The sequence below is a fragment of the Lagopus muta genome, chromosome 20 (genome assembly GCF_023343835.1).
Source record: "Lagopus muta isolate bLagMut1 chromosome 20, bLagMut1 primary, whole genome shotgun sequence".
NCBI lineage: Eukaryota > Metazoa > Chordata > Aves > Galliformes > Phasianidae > Lagopus > Lagopus muta.
The window spans coordinates 3,596,951-3,612,659 of NC_064452.1; the positions used below are offsets into that span (position 1 = coordinate 3,596,951).

Below are 15,709 nucleotides of genomic sequence, written 5' to 3' on the forward strand. Positions count from 1 at the left end.
GGGAGCCTGCTTGGTGCTGGCAGGCTCGTTGCCACCATTAGTCACGGGCTCTTCCTGCTTCCCCTGAGGCTGGGCCCTGCGTGAGAGCTGAGGAGATAAGGGGGGCACATTTGCACCCAGAGCCTGTGATGCCCCTGGGGACAGTGTCAGTGGGACCCCTATGGCCCCAAGGGGCAGAAAGTCCACCCTCACACAGGGTCCAGCGGCCACCCCGTGAAGGAGACCCCAAGGAGAACAGAGATGGAGACCTCCTCCTCCACCCCCCCCATGAAGCAACCATGCTAGGTGGGCTAGAAGGCAAAGGGCTGTAGCTAGAGACACCCAGACACCTCCCGGGCCAAAGTACCAGGGCTGGGAGCTTGCTCATGGCTGTGCAGTGAGTCAGTGGCACAGAGTGGTCCAGCCTCATCTCGAGCATCCCAGCTCCACCAGCACAGCAGCCCACCCCAGCTGGTACACACAAGCGCAGGCTGAGCTCTTGGCACTCAATTCCCTCCCCACCCCTGCCCTGGGAAACCTCACACCCAAGCCCCCTAGGCCCATGCCAGCAGCGGCAAGGAGCCCATTTCCATCCCCACCCCATCCAGCACTGAAGCAGGGTGTCCCATGGGTGCCCACCTTCTCACTGGCCGAGAATGGAGACCCGGGACTGGTGGGGGTTCCTGGCTCAGAGTCATCTTCATCCTCCAGGACTTTATCCAGGTACCCTATGGCTTCCTCTTCCTCCTCCATGGCCTGCTGGGCACCAGGGGGGCTGCGGGGACCCCACAAGGCTTCGGACGTGAGGACTTACGCAGCCGAGCCAGCCGGGCCTGACTCAGCCCTGGATGCCGGCCACAGCCTCTGGATGAAAGGAGCCATTATGGGATCCCCGGTGCTCCCGCCTGCCCCAGCTCAGGCCGTCGGCCCCGCTGCGGGGCTCCCCCCACACAGCAGCACAGCCACCCGTGCGTGACGGCAGCGGGGACGGCGAGGTCACCCGAGCGGAGCGGAGGAGCTGCTTGGCTCTGCCTTGGCCAACGCTTTCCCCGGGTGCTCCGCCAGCAGCGTAGGGCCGCTGCCCGCCGTGCCGCTCCGCTCTGCTTTGCAGCCAGCGCTGCCGCTCCGCCCTGCGCTCTCGCTACAGGAAATGCACGTCTGGTGTGGAGGTGGGGCTGCTCACACTATGGTCAAGACAGCTCGCCAAATGCTTTTTTGGAGTTACAGCACTGGGGAAGGCAGAGATCAAGGGGGAACTCTATGGGGAGAGGTCCCCAACCCTCCATCCACACCCCCACGCCCTCCCCGGACTCGCCAGCCAGAGCAGCAAGCAACAGAGCACCATTCTGCCTGCTATCACCCATGAGTATCCCCATGAAGGGGGAGAGCTGGACCACGGGATTCTCCAGTGACCCCTGAGGGCAGCAGAAGGGATCATGTCCCATTAGGACATCTGACCCCCCACTCTGAACCCCACAGATGAAGGCTCCTGGGCCCCTCCCTGCTCCAGAGGAAACCTCAGCAGGGAAATGGTGCTGATGCGCGGTACTTCTCAGAGCACCTGGTCTACATCTAGCAATTCCGCAGGGCCTCGCTGGCCCTGGTGAGTGAGGCAAGAAGGGACTGGAGATGCAGATATCTGGAGGAGGTAATGCAAGAGCCATTTCAGCTGTTTTCCCACTCTCCTCTGCAAAAAAAAAAAAAAAAGAAAAGAAAAGAAAAAAAAAAAAGGGGAACCAGTAGTTGCGGATGCTCAGCCCCCACAAGCTTCTCGCCTCCCTACTCCTTTCAAAACCTGAAACAAAGCATTGGTGCATGAAAAAATGGAGGAAGAACTTTCTGGAGCCCTGCCCTGCATCCACACTGCACCTCAGGCTTTTCACATTTGGTAAGAGAGCTCTTTCCCAGGACCCCAGAACACAGCAATTGGATCACCAGGGTAGGGAAAGCCATCTTCAGCACCAAACCAGCAGCACCCTGTGCTTGGCCGCAGCCTCTGCCAGGATGCTCGTGGCTGCAGGTGGGATGGGCTGGTCCCCATGCAGCTGGGGGAGTTCTGGGATCAGTTTCTGTTTCACAAGATGAGACCCTGCCAGAAACCTGCCAAGCTGGAGATGCCACCTCCAACACCAGGTGGATATGGGATGTCAGGTTGAGCCAGGCACCCTATACCACCCAGACAATAGGCTTCAGCTTACACACATGTACCCACCTAGAGGCACTCCAAGACCACAGCTGCTGGCACCCAAAGGCACTCTCCCTAAGCCCCAGCCCAAGCAGCTGCAGATAAAGGGATCAGAGGCAGAGCTGGCGCTGAGCTCTAAAGCCCCCAATCCTGTTAGTGCTGGACCAGCACTGAGCTGAGATGGCCACTGAGGTGGCATCACTGCCTGAGAGCAGAAGGCAACACCCTCTGGACTACCCAGAGCCCCACTGCTTCCCCAGGACCACCCTGCCAGGGGATGAGGCTCCCTTGCAGTGGGGGACCAGGGTGGGGGCTGATTCACTCCCATGTTGGTGAGCCAGGGGACCATGCCTGGGGACACAGCAGCTCAACAAGGAACGATGGGACCTGTGGGATCCACGTGGGACTGGACACAGAGGATGCTGCACAGCACCCGTACCCTGGGGAGGAAGCCACACCTCTGCGCTCCTCCGCCTCAACATCCGGGTTAGGGCTTTAACTCCTTCCACGACAAAAACCTCCACATTTTCCACACTGCCTCCTCCCATGTCCCTGTCTCCACCGTCCTCCAGAAAGCAGTCACTATGCACAGGGAGCAGAGGTAGCCAGTGCCATGCCAAGGGGACAGCAGCTCCCAGGCCCCTGGGACAGCACTGCTCCCCTTGGGTTATAGAGAAACCCTAATTCTGGAAAAAAACACCTTCTATTTTCAGTTTCCTACTCCAAAGCTTTCCTAATTTCCCTTCCAGGAAAGGCGACGGATAAAAACCCAGCAGATCTGCAAGGATACTCGAGAGCTCAAGGAGTTAAATCTGAGTTTCCTTTTAAAGAGAAAGGGGTGGACACGGTGTCCCACTGCAGCTGGCAGGCTGTCCCCAAGCGCCACTAGATGGAGCCTGCAGCACGGCTCTTTGTCCCCTCACAGAGGGGCAGGAGCACAGCAGTCCATCCCAACACCTTCCCAGCTGGGCTCCAGCACCCAGCCCCTGCTGTCTGGGGCAGTGTCACCAACGTGACCCATGGACACCGCACAATTCCCAGCCCTGGGGTTGGGAAGCCGAGCAGTCACATGCATCATAGCAGCACCACACCATCACCAGGAAAGAAGACACATCCCAGCCCCAATTTTCACAGGTTCTACCGCCAAGCTCAGTGCCCAGCCCACCTACCCCTGTGTTGAGCCCGTCGGTGGGTGTGGGTGAGACGCCATCTCCGCTCTCCTGGCCCCGAGCGCTGAGCTGGGGGGACATGGTGGGCGACTCGTCGATGTAGGGCATGGTTTCCGAGCCTTCTGGCAGTGCTTTGGGCTCCTCGTTGCCCTCGGCATCGTAATCTTCTGCACCATAGTTGAAATCTGCCAGAAGAAAAGATGGCGGTGAGCATCCAGGAAGGAGATGGGCGATGTGGGGACAGGGACACCAAGCATTCCTGGTCTCTGTCTCACCCCACAACGACTCAGGGGCTCCCAACCCTGCTCCCAACCCTCGAGGCCACGCAGGGACAAGGACACCCGCTCCACACAGCTGCCACTGCCCACCTGCCGACCAGCAGCTCTTTTCCCTACATTTACATAATTCATGCTGCCGGGAAGCTGCAGGCCGCGTCTGTGTGGGGGCAGCTGCTCCTCCAGACAGCCCGGCCCTGCGCCAGCAGCCCTGCCCTCAGCGCCGGCGAGCAATGGAAGCGGGCCGGCATCCAATCCTCCTCATCCTCACCACATGCCGGTGAGGGGGACACGGCCACCCCGCCTGGAAGAATGGGGACAACGGCAACCTGGGGGACGCGGGAGTGATGCCAACACAGCGACTTGGGATACGGCAGAAGGACTCTGCTCACCCTTCACGTTGCCACCAGGCCACGCTCCCCCCTTCCCCACACACACACAGAGCCATTCCGGGGAGCCTCAGCACTCGGTGGGAGCTGAGAATGGCCAAGCAGCAGTGCGAGGCCTGGGGGCTGCAGGGAGGGCCCAGGGCGCAGCGGGGGCCGGGGTACAGCCGAACCGGTTCCCATGGCAACGGCAGCACTCGGCGGGAAGAGGCGGCTGCAGCAGCCCCGAGATGCTGACAAAGGGGAGGGGGAAGGGAGCCCGGCTGCGGCACAGGAACCCCCCAGTACCTTGCAAAGAGGATGAGGACCTCACCCCGAGCCCTTGGGGTGTCCCCATGGCTGAGATCCCCGCTCAGAAGGGCGCTGGGCTGCATCCATCCCAAGCCAAACCCTGCACTGTTGTCGCTTCACCGCCCCACAGCCTCAACTGGGGAGTCCCCCGGCTCCCGCCAGCGTTGCTTGTCCCATTAATATTGCATTCAGCTCAATATTTAAAGTAGATAAATCTTTAAATCGAAGAGCACAGGGCCAGGAGCCGTGCAGTGCTGGCAGGGATGGACCAGAACTGTCCTACATCCCAGCACAGGACAGGGAGCCCAGCATAGGACATCCTCATTTTGCCAGGGCAGGGCAGACCAGCCATTCTCAGATCTCTCTTTATTAGCAATTAGCTGCTAACGAGCAACCTCTAGAGGCCTGACACCACCCACCTCACACCACCCACCCTGTGGAAGCCCAAAGCCCCTCACACAGACCCTTCCCTGGCTAGGGTCTAACGAGGGGAGCTGGGAGAGGGCAAAGCTGAAGGTTCCCCCCTGAAAATCTTCAACCCCACGCTCCTGTTGGCCAAGCTCTGTAGCTTCAGACTGAAGCACAACACCCCAGCCCTGAGCCCACCCCATCCCAACACCCAGAAATGGTGACATGGGTACAGCTAAGGCTATGCCAGCCTTGCCAAAGCCATCGCTTCTATACCAGGGCCACAGCAGCAGCCGGCAGCAGCAGGAGCCCACGCTGAGCCCAGCAGCAGAGCTGGGACCTGGCCACCTCCCCACCCCACTGCCAGCCTTGGGAGCAGCTCGGGTAACGAGGAACACCGTTTTAATGAGGCAGCTGGGGACCTTGCCAACTGCCTCCGGCAGTGGAGGTAGTGACAAAGGCACAGAGGCACAGAAGGGGAAGGGATCAGTCCATGGAGACGCAGGAATGGCCCCAGACCTCAAGCACCCATTGCTTGCCTCCAGCCTGAGCAGATTTCAGCCCCAGGTTTGACCTGGAGACAAGCTGCAGTGTCCAAAGAAACATGAAAGGAGAGGGACCCTTGGCAGAGTCCTGTACCCACTCAGGAGCCCAGAACACACGGAGAGGAGGGTGCCTGGGCACCCAGGGGACACCGCCAGTGCCATGTCACCACGTGCACCAGGACTGCAGGATGCCAGAAGGTGTCTCTTGGCAGCATCCCAACCTTTTCACAGGCTCTCTGAAGTAATCCCCCCATGTCCATAGAGCACAAGTGGTTCCATCAGTGAACTCACTACGAGGACAGATGGACACAAGTCAGGATGTGCTGCAAGCAGGGATCCAAAGGGACGTGCCATCACTCAGTACACAGATCAGTGCCTAATGCCACCACGGGAAAGGGACCTTGCCCATGCGTAAGGGACACTGAAGGCTTATCCTCTTCACAGCCCTGCCTGCAGAGCCCAGCAAGCCCAAATCACACTGCTCCCTCCTCCTCCCGCAGCTGCATTGCCCCTGCAGCCTGTTCTTGTGCCCATGCCAAACCCAGAGCTATTTTTGCTCCAGCAGCAGTGGAAACCCTCCTGCTCCACCCAAGATGTGGGGACAGAGGAATCAGAACCCACTCTACAGCCCCCTCACCCAAATCAGCCATGGTCTGGGTGCTGCAGCTCCTAGCCCCCAGTACCCCAGGCTTGTGCCTGAGGGACACTGGCACCATTGGGGTCCCATAGCCACGGTGGGGTCAGAAATACGTCCCCACATGGAAAATCACATCTCAGCTCTGCCATCCAAGCTGATGCCAGTGAAATGATGCTCGAGAATGAGCGTGGCCAAGGGCGGCCACTGGCTCCTCCCAACACGGGCAGGTGACAGCACTGTCACAGCAGCACAGTGTGGCATTTCCTTTGCTTTCCCAGATGGGCACATACCACATCCAAGGCTCCGCACACCTCAACGCTCACCTGCCCTATCCCATTCCCACAGTTCAACATCCTTATGGTGGGGGAGAACATACTTTGCCATTCCCAGATTGCAAGGTTTGGGAAAATGCCACATTTTTACTGGGTGAAAATTCACCATGACAACAGGGATGCGTGAGCTGGCCTCAGACCTGCCTCCACAGGCCTCCTCGACACAAACAGCATCTCCTCCTCACCCACGCTGCATCCTCCCAGCCAGCACATCATCCCAGGATGCTCACAAACCCAAGTGCTGAGCGCTCACTGCTCCCAAGTGCTACCATCCCTGGGCATCCTGATAGTCCCTGGCACCGTGGGCTCTGCAGGGAGGCAGCTGCAGGGAAGCTGGGTCTGGAGGACTGCACAAGCTGGCACAGAGGGATGCTTTTGACTGCAAGGGTCTGCCTTGGGGGATTTGGGATGGAAAACTTTGGGGGACTCAGCCCCATGCATTGTGTACCCCGTGATCAACCCCAGCTCTGGGTTCTTGCCACACTGAATTGCAAATTCAAATGTGCAATTACTCCTGAACCCCATCCTGCCTCCCCACCCAAACCTGCACCACAAGAGCCAGGCTCCATGCTCAGCCACTTCCTAGCTAATATCCACAGATTTCATACCCCCAAAACCACACAGCAGTGTATGCAGGTTCAGTGCTCCCCAGAAGGAATGGCAGAGACCCAAGCCCCCCCTCTCTCAGCTCTATCCCATGCTCCTGGGATGCTGATGCCTGCACTGGGTGTCTCAGGACCGGCTTATTCCCACACCAGATCCTGGCTGCCCATCCATGGGGCCAGGAAGGATTCACAGCCCCAGTGCTGCTGCAGGGGACTCCCTGCTGCCAGCCTTTAGGTTCCACTACCACAGGACTGCGTTTCCACCGCATCCTTCTGCTAAAATCACTGCTGGGGGAGAGGAGACAACCCAAAGCCACTGAGAGACAGGGACTGAAGCAGCACCCCTATCCCCAGGCCCCCATGGGCACTGTCACATTGCTCCGGCATCAGTGACCTGCACCACACCAGTAGCACTGCCACCCCTTGCAATGGACACAGGTCCCCACTTCCAACCCCGGAGAGCCCCACCGGGACATGAGGGATGCTCAGGGGTGGGAGAGCGCAGCCTCCACCGGCATCACCTGCCCCCTGCCCGCCCTCAGCTCAGCATCACCAGTGCAGCATCCATCCATCACCCAACAGATAGTGGGGGTACCCGGCCCCCCGAGCCCTCCCGCCCCCCCGCCCCGAGCACGTACTGCTGTAGAGGGTGTCGATCCAGGACAGTCGCGGCAGGCCGCGGTGGCTCAGCGGCTCCATGCTCTGCGTTCAGCCCCGCCAGCCGGCTCTCATCTCACAACAAAGGCAGCGAGGGGGAGGCGGGGGGCTGCAGGCCCAGGCGGGGGCTGGCTGGGAGCAGGGCGATACCGCCTGCCCGGCCGCGCAGCGGTTCTTCTTCTGCCAAGGGAGCCCAGGGAAGGAGGTGCTGGCTGGCGATGGCAGTGCGTCCCGCCTCCCGCCTCTGCTTCGCCGGGGGGAGCCGAGCCCTGCGTCCCCCGCACGCAGCCACGCCAGCTCCCCGCGGTGCCTGAAGAGGGGAGGTGGGGATGGTGGCTTTATGGGCACAGGGGTGCGAGGCTCCATGCAGAGCCTCAGGCAACCCCGGAGCCAATGGGGGGACACGGGAACACCCACCTCTGCCACAACCTCACTCTCCTCCCCATGCTCCAGGGATGCCCCAATCCAGCCAAACCTCAACAGCTGAAGGATGCCCAGCTCCCAGACCGCTGCTGGTATCTCTCCTGAGGAGAAGTCAGCACCTAGGGAGCCTCCCCCGCTACCCACAGAAAGGGCTGACGCAGCTTGGAATGGGCAGTCAGGGGTTAAACTGCCCTCCCCATCTGCGTATAGCCAAAGGAAATACAAAGTGCCAGAGTCATCAACCCCAATATGTCAGCACACCAGCCAAGCGTTCAGCCAGCCCTCCTCCTGCCCGCACCCGCACCACTGCCCTGGTCCTGCTGGTACGGCAGCATCCCAAGCCACTGTCCTCACCCACATCCTGCCCTGCATGGGGATGGGCTCAGCCCAGGTGATGGGGACAGCTGGGAGCTGTGCAGGAAGGACAATGCTGTGCGGGACATGTGGGGAAGGCACAACACCAGGGTGTGAGGTGCCAGGACATGGGAGGCACTGGCAGTCACACCTGGAAAACTCAACGTGGTGGAACACTGCCACTGCCCGGTTCCAGCTCCCAGGGATGCTACAGCCCTCAGAGGTGGTGGATGCATTTTGGGGAGCACAGTTTGGCACAGCCAACAGCACACGGTGCCGCCCAGGCGCAGCCTTACGTCCCCAGAGGGCCGCATCCAGCCTCCACGGGCTGAGTCACCACATGCTGAGTCAGTGTTGAAGGTGCTGCCATTTCCCAGCCCTCATGCTTCTGGATATCCTGGGGACCACTGCACCCCGGCACTGCTTGGTGCCACAGTTCCCCTCCCCGAGCCATTGGCACATATGGTGCCCAGGGGAGGCAGTGGGGTGACACACTGCCCCACACAATGAGTGCATCCACTGCTCTCCTATCCCCAGCAGCCCCCATCTGAATGACTGCAAGGCACAACCAGCCCTGATGCAAAGCCACTTCCGTCCTCTCAACTCCTGTGCTTGGGCAGCACTCTCTGAGCCCATGCAGCATAAACCAGGGCTGAGGATAGGGACGGAGGAGGTGGAGGAGGAGGAGGTGGCAGCAGCTGCTCGGGCTGCAGCAGTGAGCAGGCATGCATGCATAGGCACAGCAGAAACAGGCCCCCACAATGGCAAGGTACAGGGCTGAGCACACATATCCTCCACAAGAGAGGAAGATGCTGAGTGCAGGAGCAGCAGCACCACTGTGGGGGTGCAGCACCAGCATAGCCCTGCACAGAATAGGGGCAGGCAGCTCTCAGCATCTCCTGTGCAGATGATTGTCTGTGCACAGTATGCCTACATCACTCCCCTTGTTATCAGCACGAGGGTGAGGAACTGAGGGAATCTCCCCAAAGTGCAAACACCCCACAAATAGCCAGCAGTGACAACAGCAAGTGATGCAGCCAAGATACGCTCAGGAAGGGTGCAAAGGGCACAGCCCAACTTTGCTCCATGGAGGTAGGAGCCATTTGGAGACACGTGGAAACATCCCATGGATTTGGAGTGAGGAAATGCCCGGTATGCACCAAGATGCCCAAGGCGGTACCATCCCCATGCCACCACTGATAGCTTCATGCAGCAAACACATCCTGTGGGCCAACCACTGTGCCAGACACCTGTGCTTTATTTTGGTTACTCCACCCCATTTGCCTTTGCAAACAAACAAACACCCAAATCAAAACAAACAAACACAGTCCTACTCCTGCACATGGAGCACACCCAGCTCCTAGTAGCAGTGAAACAGAATGGACACCCAGCAGCTGGTGGCTCCCACAGTGGGAACCACACACTCCAACACACCTCAACAGCCTCTGCCCATGGCTCTGGGCACAACAGCTCATGGAACTGGGTGCATTCTTATGACAGAGCCCAGGCCTGCTGCCCTCACGCTGCAGCCCCGTGCCCTGTTGGGTTTCTCACCGCCTGCCTGGCATCTGCTGGCCGCAGCCGGGCAGCCCACGCACTGCTATTTCTGGGCTCTTGCACAAGAGGATGCTCTGACCACAGCCACGCGGCCCTGGGGTGCTGGGGATGGGCAGTGAGGGGAAAGAGAGGGGAAGAAGGAATCAGTGGAGAACACGCAGCCAAAAGCAGGACGAGAGGGGCTGGAGGAGCCCAGCACCAACCCGGGGGGCTGCAGAGGAAAAGGAAGAGGTGGTGGTCGGCAAGTCGGGAAGAAAGCGTCTGCCCCGAGCACAAAGGTCTCCATCTGCCAGAGCTCTGCTCCATCCCAAAGCTCGCGGCTGTGGCTCAGTGCAAGGCAGACCGGCCCAGCCCCAGGCCAGGCTCTGCTCCTGAAACACATCCAAGGGAGCCGAGAGGCGTCGCTGCTGCTCATCTACATATGCAAATCCTCCTGCTTAGCAAACACTGATAAAGAGAGGAGGGATGGAAGAGCCAAGACTATTTTAAGATGTTTTTTAGAGGCGAGGAGTGCACCCCAACACAGCACCACGTCCAGAGGCTGCTGCTCCTGTGGACATTGTCACAAGGTCTGCAGGAGGAACCCAGAGATGCTGGGGGTAAATGTACCATTTTTCCTGGACAGATGCACATTTTAGCCCTTAGCTAACCTGGGCACCCTGTTCTGACCCAAGGGAACACATCCCCCACCAGCAGAAAATGGGAAAATGAGTTTTCCTGCAGCTGGTGGAGGGGTAATCTCACCAGCAAAGACCTCACTGCACAGAAGTGTCCTTCCAGCCAAAAAACAAGAAGAAAAAAAAAAAAAGAAAAGCAAAACAGATTTCACGGCCCTGGTAGGACTTACAATGCAAATGTATTCAGGCCCCCTAGGGCACTTCTTTACAGTTTTCATTAATGCTGCCAACCTGCCCCAGTGTCACCTCCCCAGACCCCCCTCCCCATCGCCAGGCAGCTCGGTGCTTGGAAAAGCACCCCGTCCTGCACCTCCCAGCACAGTGCTGGGCCCCACAGCAGATGGGGACGGTTCAAAGGTCCCAGGCAGGGCTCGCACACACACATGCTGGGGTTTTGTTCCCTCCCAAGAAGATAAAATTAAACACTGCCACTCTGCATGTCCTTCCCAGACCAGAAGAGGAACTCGCAGCGCGCTCAAACCCAAACAAACACTCTTTCAACAGTGGAAGACACTATGAAGTTAACATTAAAAAATAAAGAGGACACAGATGTCGTGGCCAGGCTCGGGGCCACCCACACACCTACAGCTTCAGCTCCTGCCTGAAGCCCCTCCTTGCTGTAAAGGGAAGGAAACGGATGTACAGAGATCTACAAAGTGACAGCAAAACATTTCAGTTTCCATCACCTCCTGCACACCATGAGCTGCTCCGGACAAAAAGAGATGCATGGAGACAAACCTCGGACTGCGTGCTGTTTTCTGTTCTCTTTTCTGCTGGGGCTTTTGGGATCTCACCCCCTCAGCTCCATTGGGGCTGTGCTCATTATTCCTGTGCCATGGGGACCCCACCGCTGCCCCTAGGACTCAGGTCACACTTCCCAAGGTCACAGCAAACGTGGGGTGATTGCATTCATGGAAGAGACCACAAGATGCGATTCCAGCTAATGGAGGGCAGGGGGTTTCACTCACAGCATCCTGCTGTGCTGTATCTGACACCAAACATTCTGCCCTCATCCTGCTGGGCTGCAGTGTGTCCACAAGAAAAGTTCACGCAGCAAAGCAGCTTCACACCAAGCAGGCCTCTTCCTAAACTTCCCAGCAATGAAACCGAGCACGGAGGTGCTCTTCCTCTGATTGCAACCCAAACACTGAGCTCAGGGCGTCCCCCCAACATGCATCCCCCCAGTCCTCTTCTCAATCCCCAGCACAGGGACAGGTGATGGCCAGATGAAGGGAATGCCAGCCCTTTGCACACTTCCTTTCAGCCATCTGCTCACTGACGCTCCGATGGGGTCGGTCCTGAGAGAACTGGCAAGGGCATTATCTCCAATGCCAGCATCACATATCTGGCTGTCACATGCCCTCCTCTCATGCAATAGCTGCAGATGGAGGCATCTTGTAGATATCCTCGCTTTAAATCAGATTAATCACAAGCTACTTAACGGAAACCACTGTGTTCCCCATGGTAATTCCCATAAAGGCGATACCCAGCACTGCTGCATTACGTTACCGTGAGCTCAGCCGCCTACAGAAGGAGAGCCCAAAACTTCATGAAAATACTGGGGGACCCCAAACCAGACAGCAGGCACCAAATTACCAACAACATCACAGCCCAGCTGGCAAGCAGCACTGCAACCAGGAATTGGTAGCTACAGCTGAACAATAAAGAGAAGTGAGAAGAAAAGGCAAGAGCAATAAATGAGCTGCACGTAACTAAAAGGGGGATCCAGTCATCAGCCACACGCTGCTTATTGTACGCTCAGACTCTGCTGTGAAATGTCAGCACACACTGAGCCCCTTATAATGCACAACAAAGCAGTGCTGATGCCAAGGGATTGCATGGGACGTGCTGGGAAGAGCCCACCACTGTCACCATCACCATCACCCACACAGCCCCCAGCTCTGCGAGCCGATTGTTTGGGCCCAGTTTGTTTGGGGCAGGGAACAAATCAACCCCAACAGACTGAGCAAGAGCAAAACTACTGCAAGTCAGTTGCAGAGTCAGCGACGTAAGTGCCATCTCCTGGCTGTCAGGGCTGTGTCTGAATCGGGATGAAAGCACACGGGATGATGCAATAACAACTTCCAGGCCGCTGGAAGTAGGACAATGTGACAGTGCTGGCTGCTTGCGCCCTCAGTGCCACGAAGCATGCAGCAGCTCGCAAAATAATGTGTCCTCAGGATGCCTGGACACCTCACACGTCTGCCTTAGAGGCTGCAGGACTTCACAGCCCTGAGCTAAGGCACCTGGAGAAAGCGGCTTTTGTGCAGCATCCGAAGGCCTGGAGGTGGCTGCTGTGCTGGTGGCACTTCCAAGAAGTGGCTGCATGGGATTGGACCAAGGACGGGGCCTTGGCACGGGATGCCCTTGAGAGCAGGACAGCACGAGGCCGGGGGTGACGTTAACTGAGGCACGAGTGGCTCCTGGCGGTGTGATGGGGACCTCCTGGGGAGACTTTCAGATCCGCTGCCATGCCGTGACCACGTGCGGGGATGGCACAGGGTGGGGGGACAGGAGCACGACGTCCTCGGATTTGGCACGTGAGGGTGGCCCGGGAGGACAGCACGAGAAACCCCCTGACCGTGTGAACGGGGACAGCCCGGCGAGGAGCCGGCGCGGGGGCCGCGGGGCAGCACGACCCCTCTGCCGTACCGGAGGGGCCAACCCCGCTGTCGGGCACCGACCCGCAGGGCCGTTGTCCCCCGCCACCCACCTGCCGAGGAAGCGTCCTCCGCTCCGGAGCTGCCGTCGCTGCCTCCCTCCGGGGAACTGCCGCGGGGGGCGGCGGGGGGCGGGCGGCGGCGGGGCGGGGCCGGGGGGCGCGGGGGGGCGCGGGCCAGGGCCGCCTCCAGGTACAGCACCTTGAAGCGCTCCTCGGCCAGAGCCCGCTGCAGGCGCCGCAGGTGCCGGCGGCATCGCTCCAGCTCCCGCTCCATGGCCCGCACCGAGCCCAGCTCCATGCGGGGCGCCGGTTCCCCCGGGAATTCCTCCTGCCAATGTCGGGCAAAGTCCGCCCGAGCCGCCGCCGTCGCCTCCTCGCCCGCTGCCATCCCCGGGCTTCCCCGCCGCCTTCCTCCTCCTCCTCCTCCTCCTCCTTCCGCCCCCCACCACCGCCGCGGGCCCTGACGTCGGCTCCCGCCCGGCCCCTCCGGCCCGCCCCCGGCCGCTCCTCCTCGGCACGGCCCCGACGGGGCGGGGGCACCGCTACCACCTCCCTCCGGCACCTCCCGGCCCGACTCTCTGCAGCCGGATCTCGGCGTCCATTCCTGGAACACGGGAGGAAGCCACCCCCAGGTTAAAGGAACCTCTCTGAGGTAGCGGTGCCAGCATAGCACTCTTGTACCAGCAGCCTTTCCTGCTCGAGGTGCAACCTGGGGTCTCCCAAGGAGCTCCTGACGTGTTAGGAGGATGCTGAGAGGGTCGTGTACCTGCAGCTGGTCCGAGCCCTTCCTGGTGAGGGTCCACCTTGGAGCTCCTGGCATGTGCCAGGAGGATGCTGAGTGCTGAGATGAGGCGGTGCCTGCTGCCAGCAGCATCAGAGCAGCGAACCAAGTGGCACAAACGATCCCACACACTTCAAGGAGCTGCTTCTCAGCCAGCAAGAAGTGAGCCTCAGTGGCACTGAGTAGTGGAAGCTGCCCTATCCCAACGCACGTGCCAGGCTTATGGCTATCAGCATCCCCAGGCTGGTGGTGCTCTGGTGATAACACCTGGCACGATGGCACTCTGATAGTGACACCTGGCTTCTTATCAGTGACAGTGACACCTGGCTTGATGCACAGTGCTTTGCTCCCCACGCCTCACACAGGAATGGTGTTTCCCTTTCGCCAGAGGAGGGAAGTGTAGGTGACTCAGGGTGGTGATTCACAGCCTGTGTCCCTTGTTGCCACCTGGCTGTGGCCCAGCAGGAAGAAAGCACCCTATTCATTTACGTATGATCCCAGGAAGTGTTGCAACAGCCGCCTCCTCCATCCCCAGAGTGGCTGCTCCTGTCCCCACGGTGGTTGCTCCCATAGGAAGAGTTTTGGGGCTCCTCTTGGCACAGCCTCCCCTTGGGGATTTTGAGAGCTGGGGCCAGTGACAGAAGTGACACTGGAGCCCAGGTGAGGACAGTGCCCAAATATAATGCCCTGTTCCATGCTGGAAAGACAGCCCATCCCCAGTGCTGAGACCCTCTCAGGAGGTGGAGGGGGAGAAGGAGGGGGTGTTGTGAGCGACTGATTTATGTGTGGCGACAGATAATTACAGCCCTTCCATCACCTGTCATGCAGACGGCCCAGCAGAGCTTTACACTGCATTTCTGGCTGCCCATCCCAACCCATAAATCTCCCCAGTGCAAAGCGATAAATCAGGGGGGCTGAGGGAGCAGCCCCAGGCAGGTGTCCCTCCCCACCTGCCCACCAGTAATGGGCAGGTAGGTAGGAAATGTCCAGGACGAGGTGGGGACACCTGGCGGGCTGTGCTAATTACAGGCAGCAGGTGGCATCCGACGAGCTGTGATTTATGATCTGGTCCTTCCGAGAGCCGGGGCTGAGTCCCTGCAGGGCTGGGGCCAGCAAAGCTTCATGGCTATTGCTGGGGCTCTGGGTGGGATGAGGGTACGACAGGAGCCACGGTACATCTATGTGCTCAGCCCTGTGTCGGCTCAACTTCCTGCACCAACAAAGCATCCCCATGGCATCACAGAGTAGCATTTCCTTAAGACTATGGCATGAAATCATCCCCCAGAAAATTAAATTGCTTTTTGTTCCTGAGCTGGGCCTGCAGCTTGCAGGGACTGGGGGACCAGAAGGCCACCGGGAGAACAAGAGGGTCATGGTGAGCACAGGTGGGTGCTCAGAGCTATTTGCAAGCTTCATTTCTCTTTGAAGTCCCACTGCCTCATCCTTCCCGCTCCCCCAGGCCCTGGCTCCTGATTTATGGGGTTTCTGAAGCAGAGGCACCTAAATTAGCTCCCACTTCAAAGAGCCAAGAGAGGAGAAGGGCAATAGACAAATAGCCCCGCTAATTGTAGCCATTGATCAACCCCACTGCGGGATGATCAGATAAGAAGGGATGGATAAAGGGGACCATGTTCTCCCAGGGCTTGGCTTCTGCACCAGTAGCCCCAACAATTTGTCACAATGACTCTCCAGGGCCATTTTTCAAAACATTGTTACCCCGTTGTGCAGGAGGGCATTTAGCAGCTGCTCTCTAATGAAGAGGTGGGCAAAAGGGCAGGGAATGAAA

General features: G+C 59.1%; 1 protein-coding gene across 4 annotated transcripts in view; it reads right to left on the reverse strand.

The window, feature by feature from the left end:
- Positions 1–13,247, reverse strand: part of ABR (ABR activator of RhoGEF and GTPase) — a 29,792-nt gene extending 16,545 nt beyond the window's left edge. The window contains exons 1-2 of one of the 4 annotated variants that reach the window (XM_048967217.1): positions 7,451–7,677; positions 3,334–3,518 (exon numbers count right to left, since the gene is read on the reverse strand). In XM_048967217.1, the coding sequence (XP_048823174.1) occupies positions 3,334–3,518; positions 7,451–7,511 (246 nt within the window). In that variant the 5' untranslated portion in view covers positions 7,512–7,677. Of the gene's footprint in view, positions 1–618; positions 1,135–3,333; positions 3,519–4,282; positions 4,605–7,450; positions 7,678–13,193 lie in introns of those variants that run through there. The other 3 variants (XM_048967216.1, XM_048967219.1, XM_048967220.1) reach the window with 3 other exon arrangements.
- Positions 13,248–15,709: the final 2,462 nt, after the last annotated feature.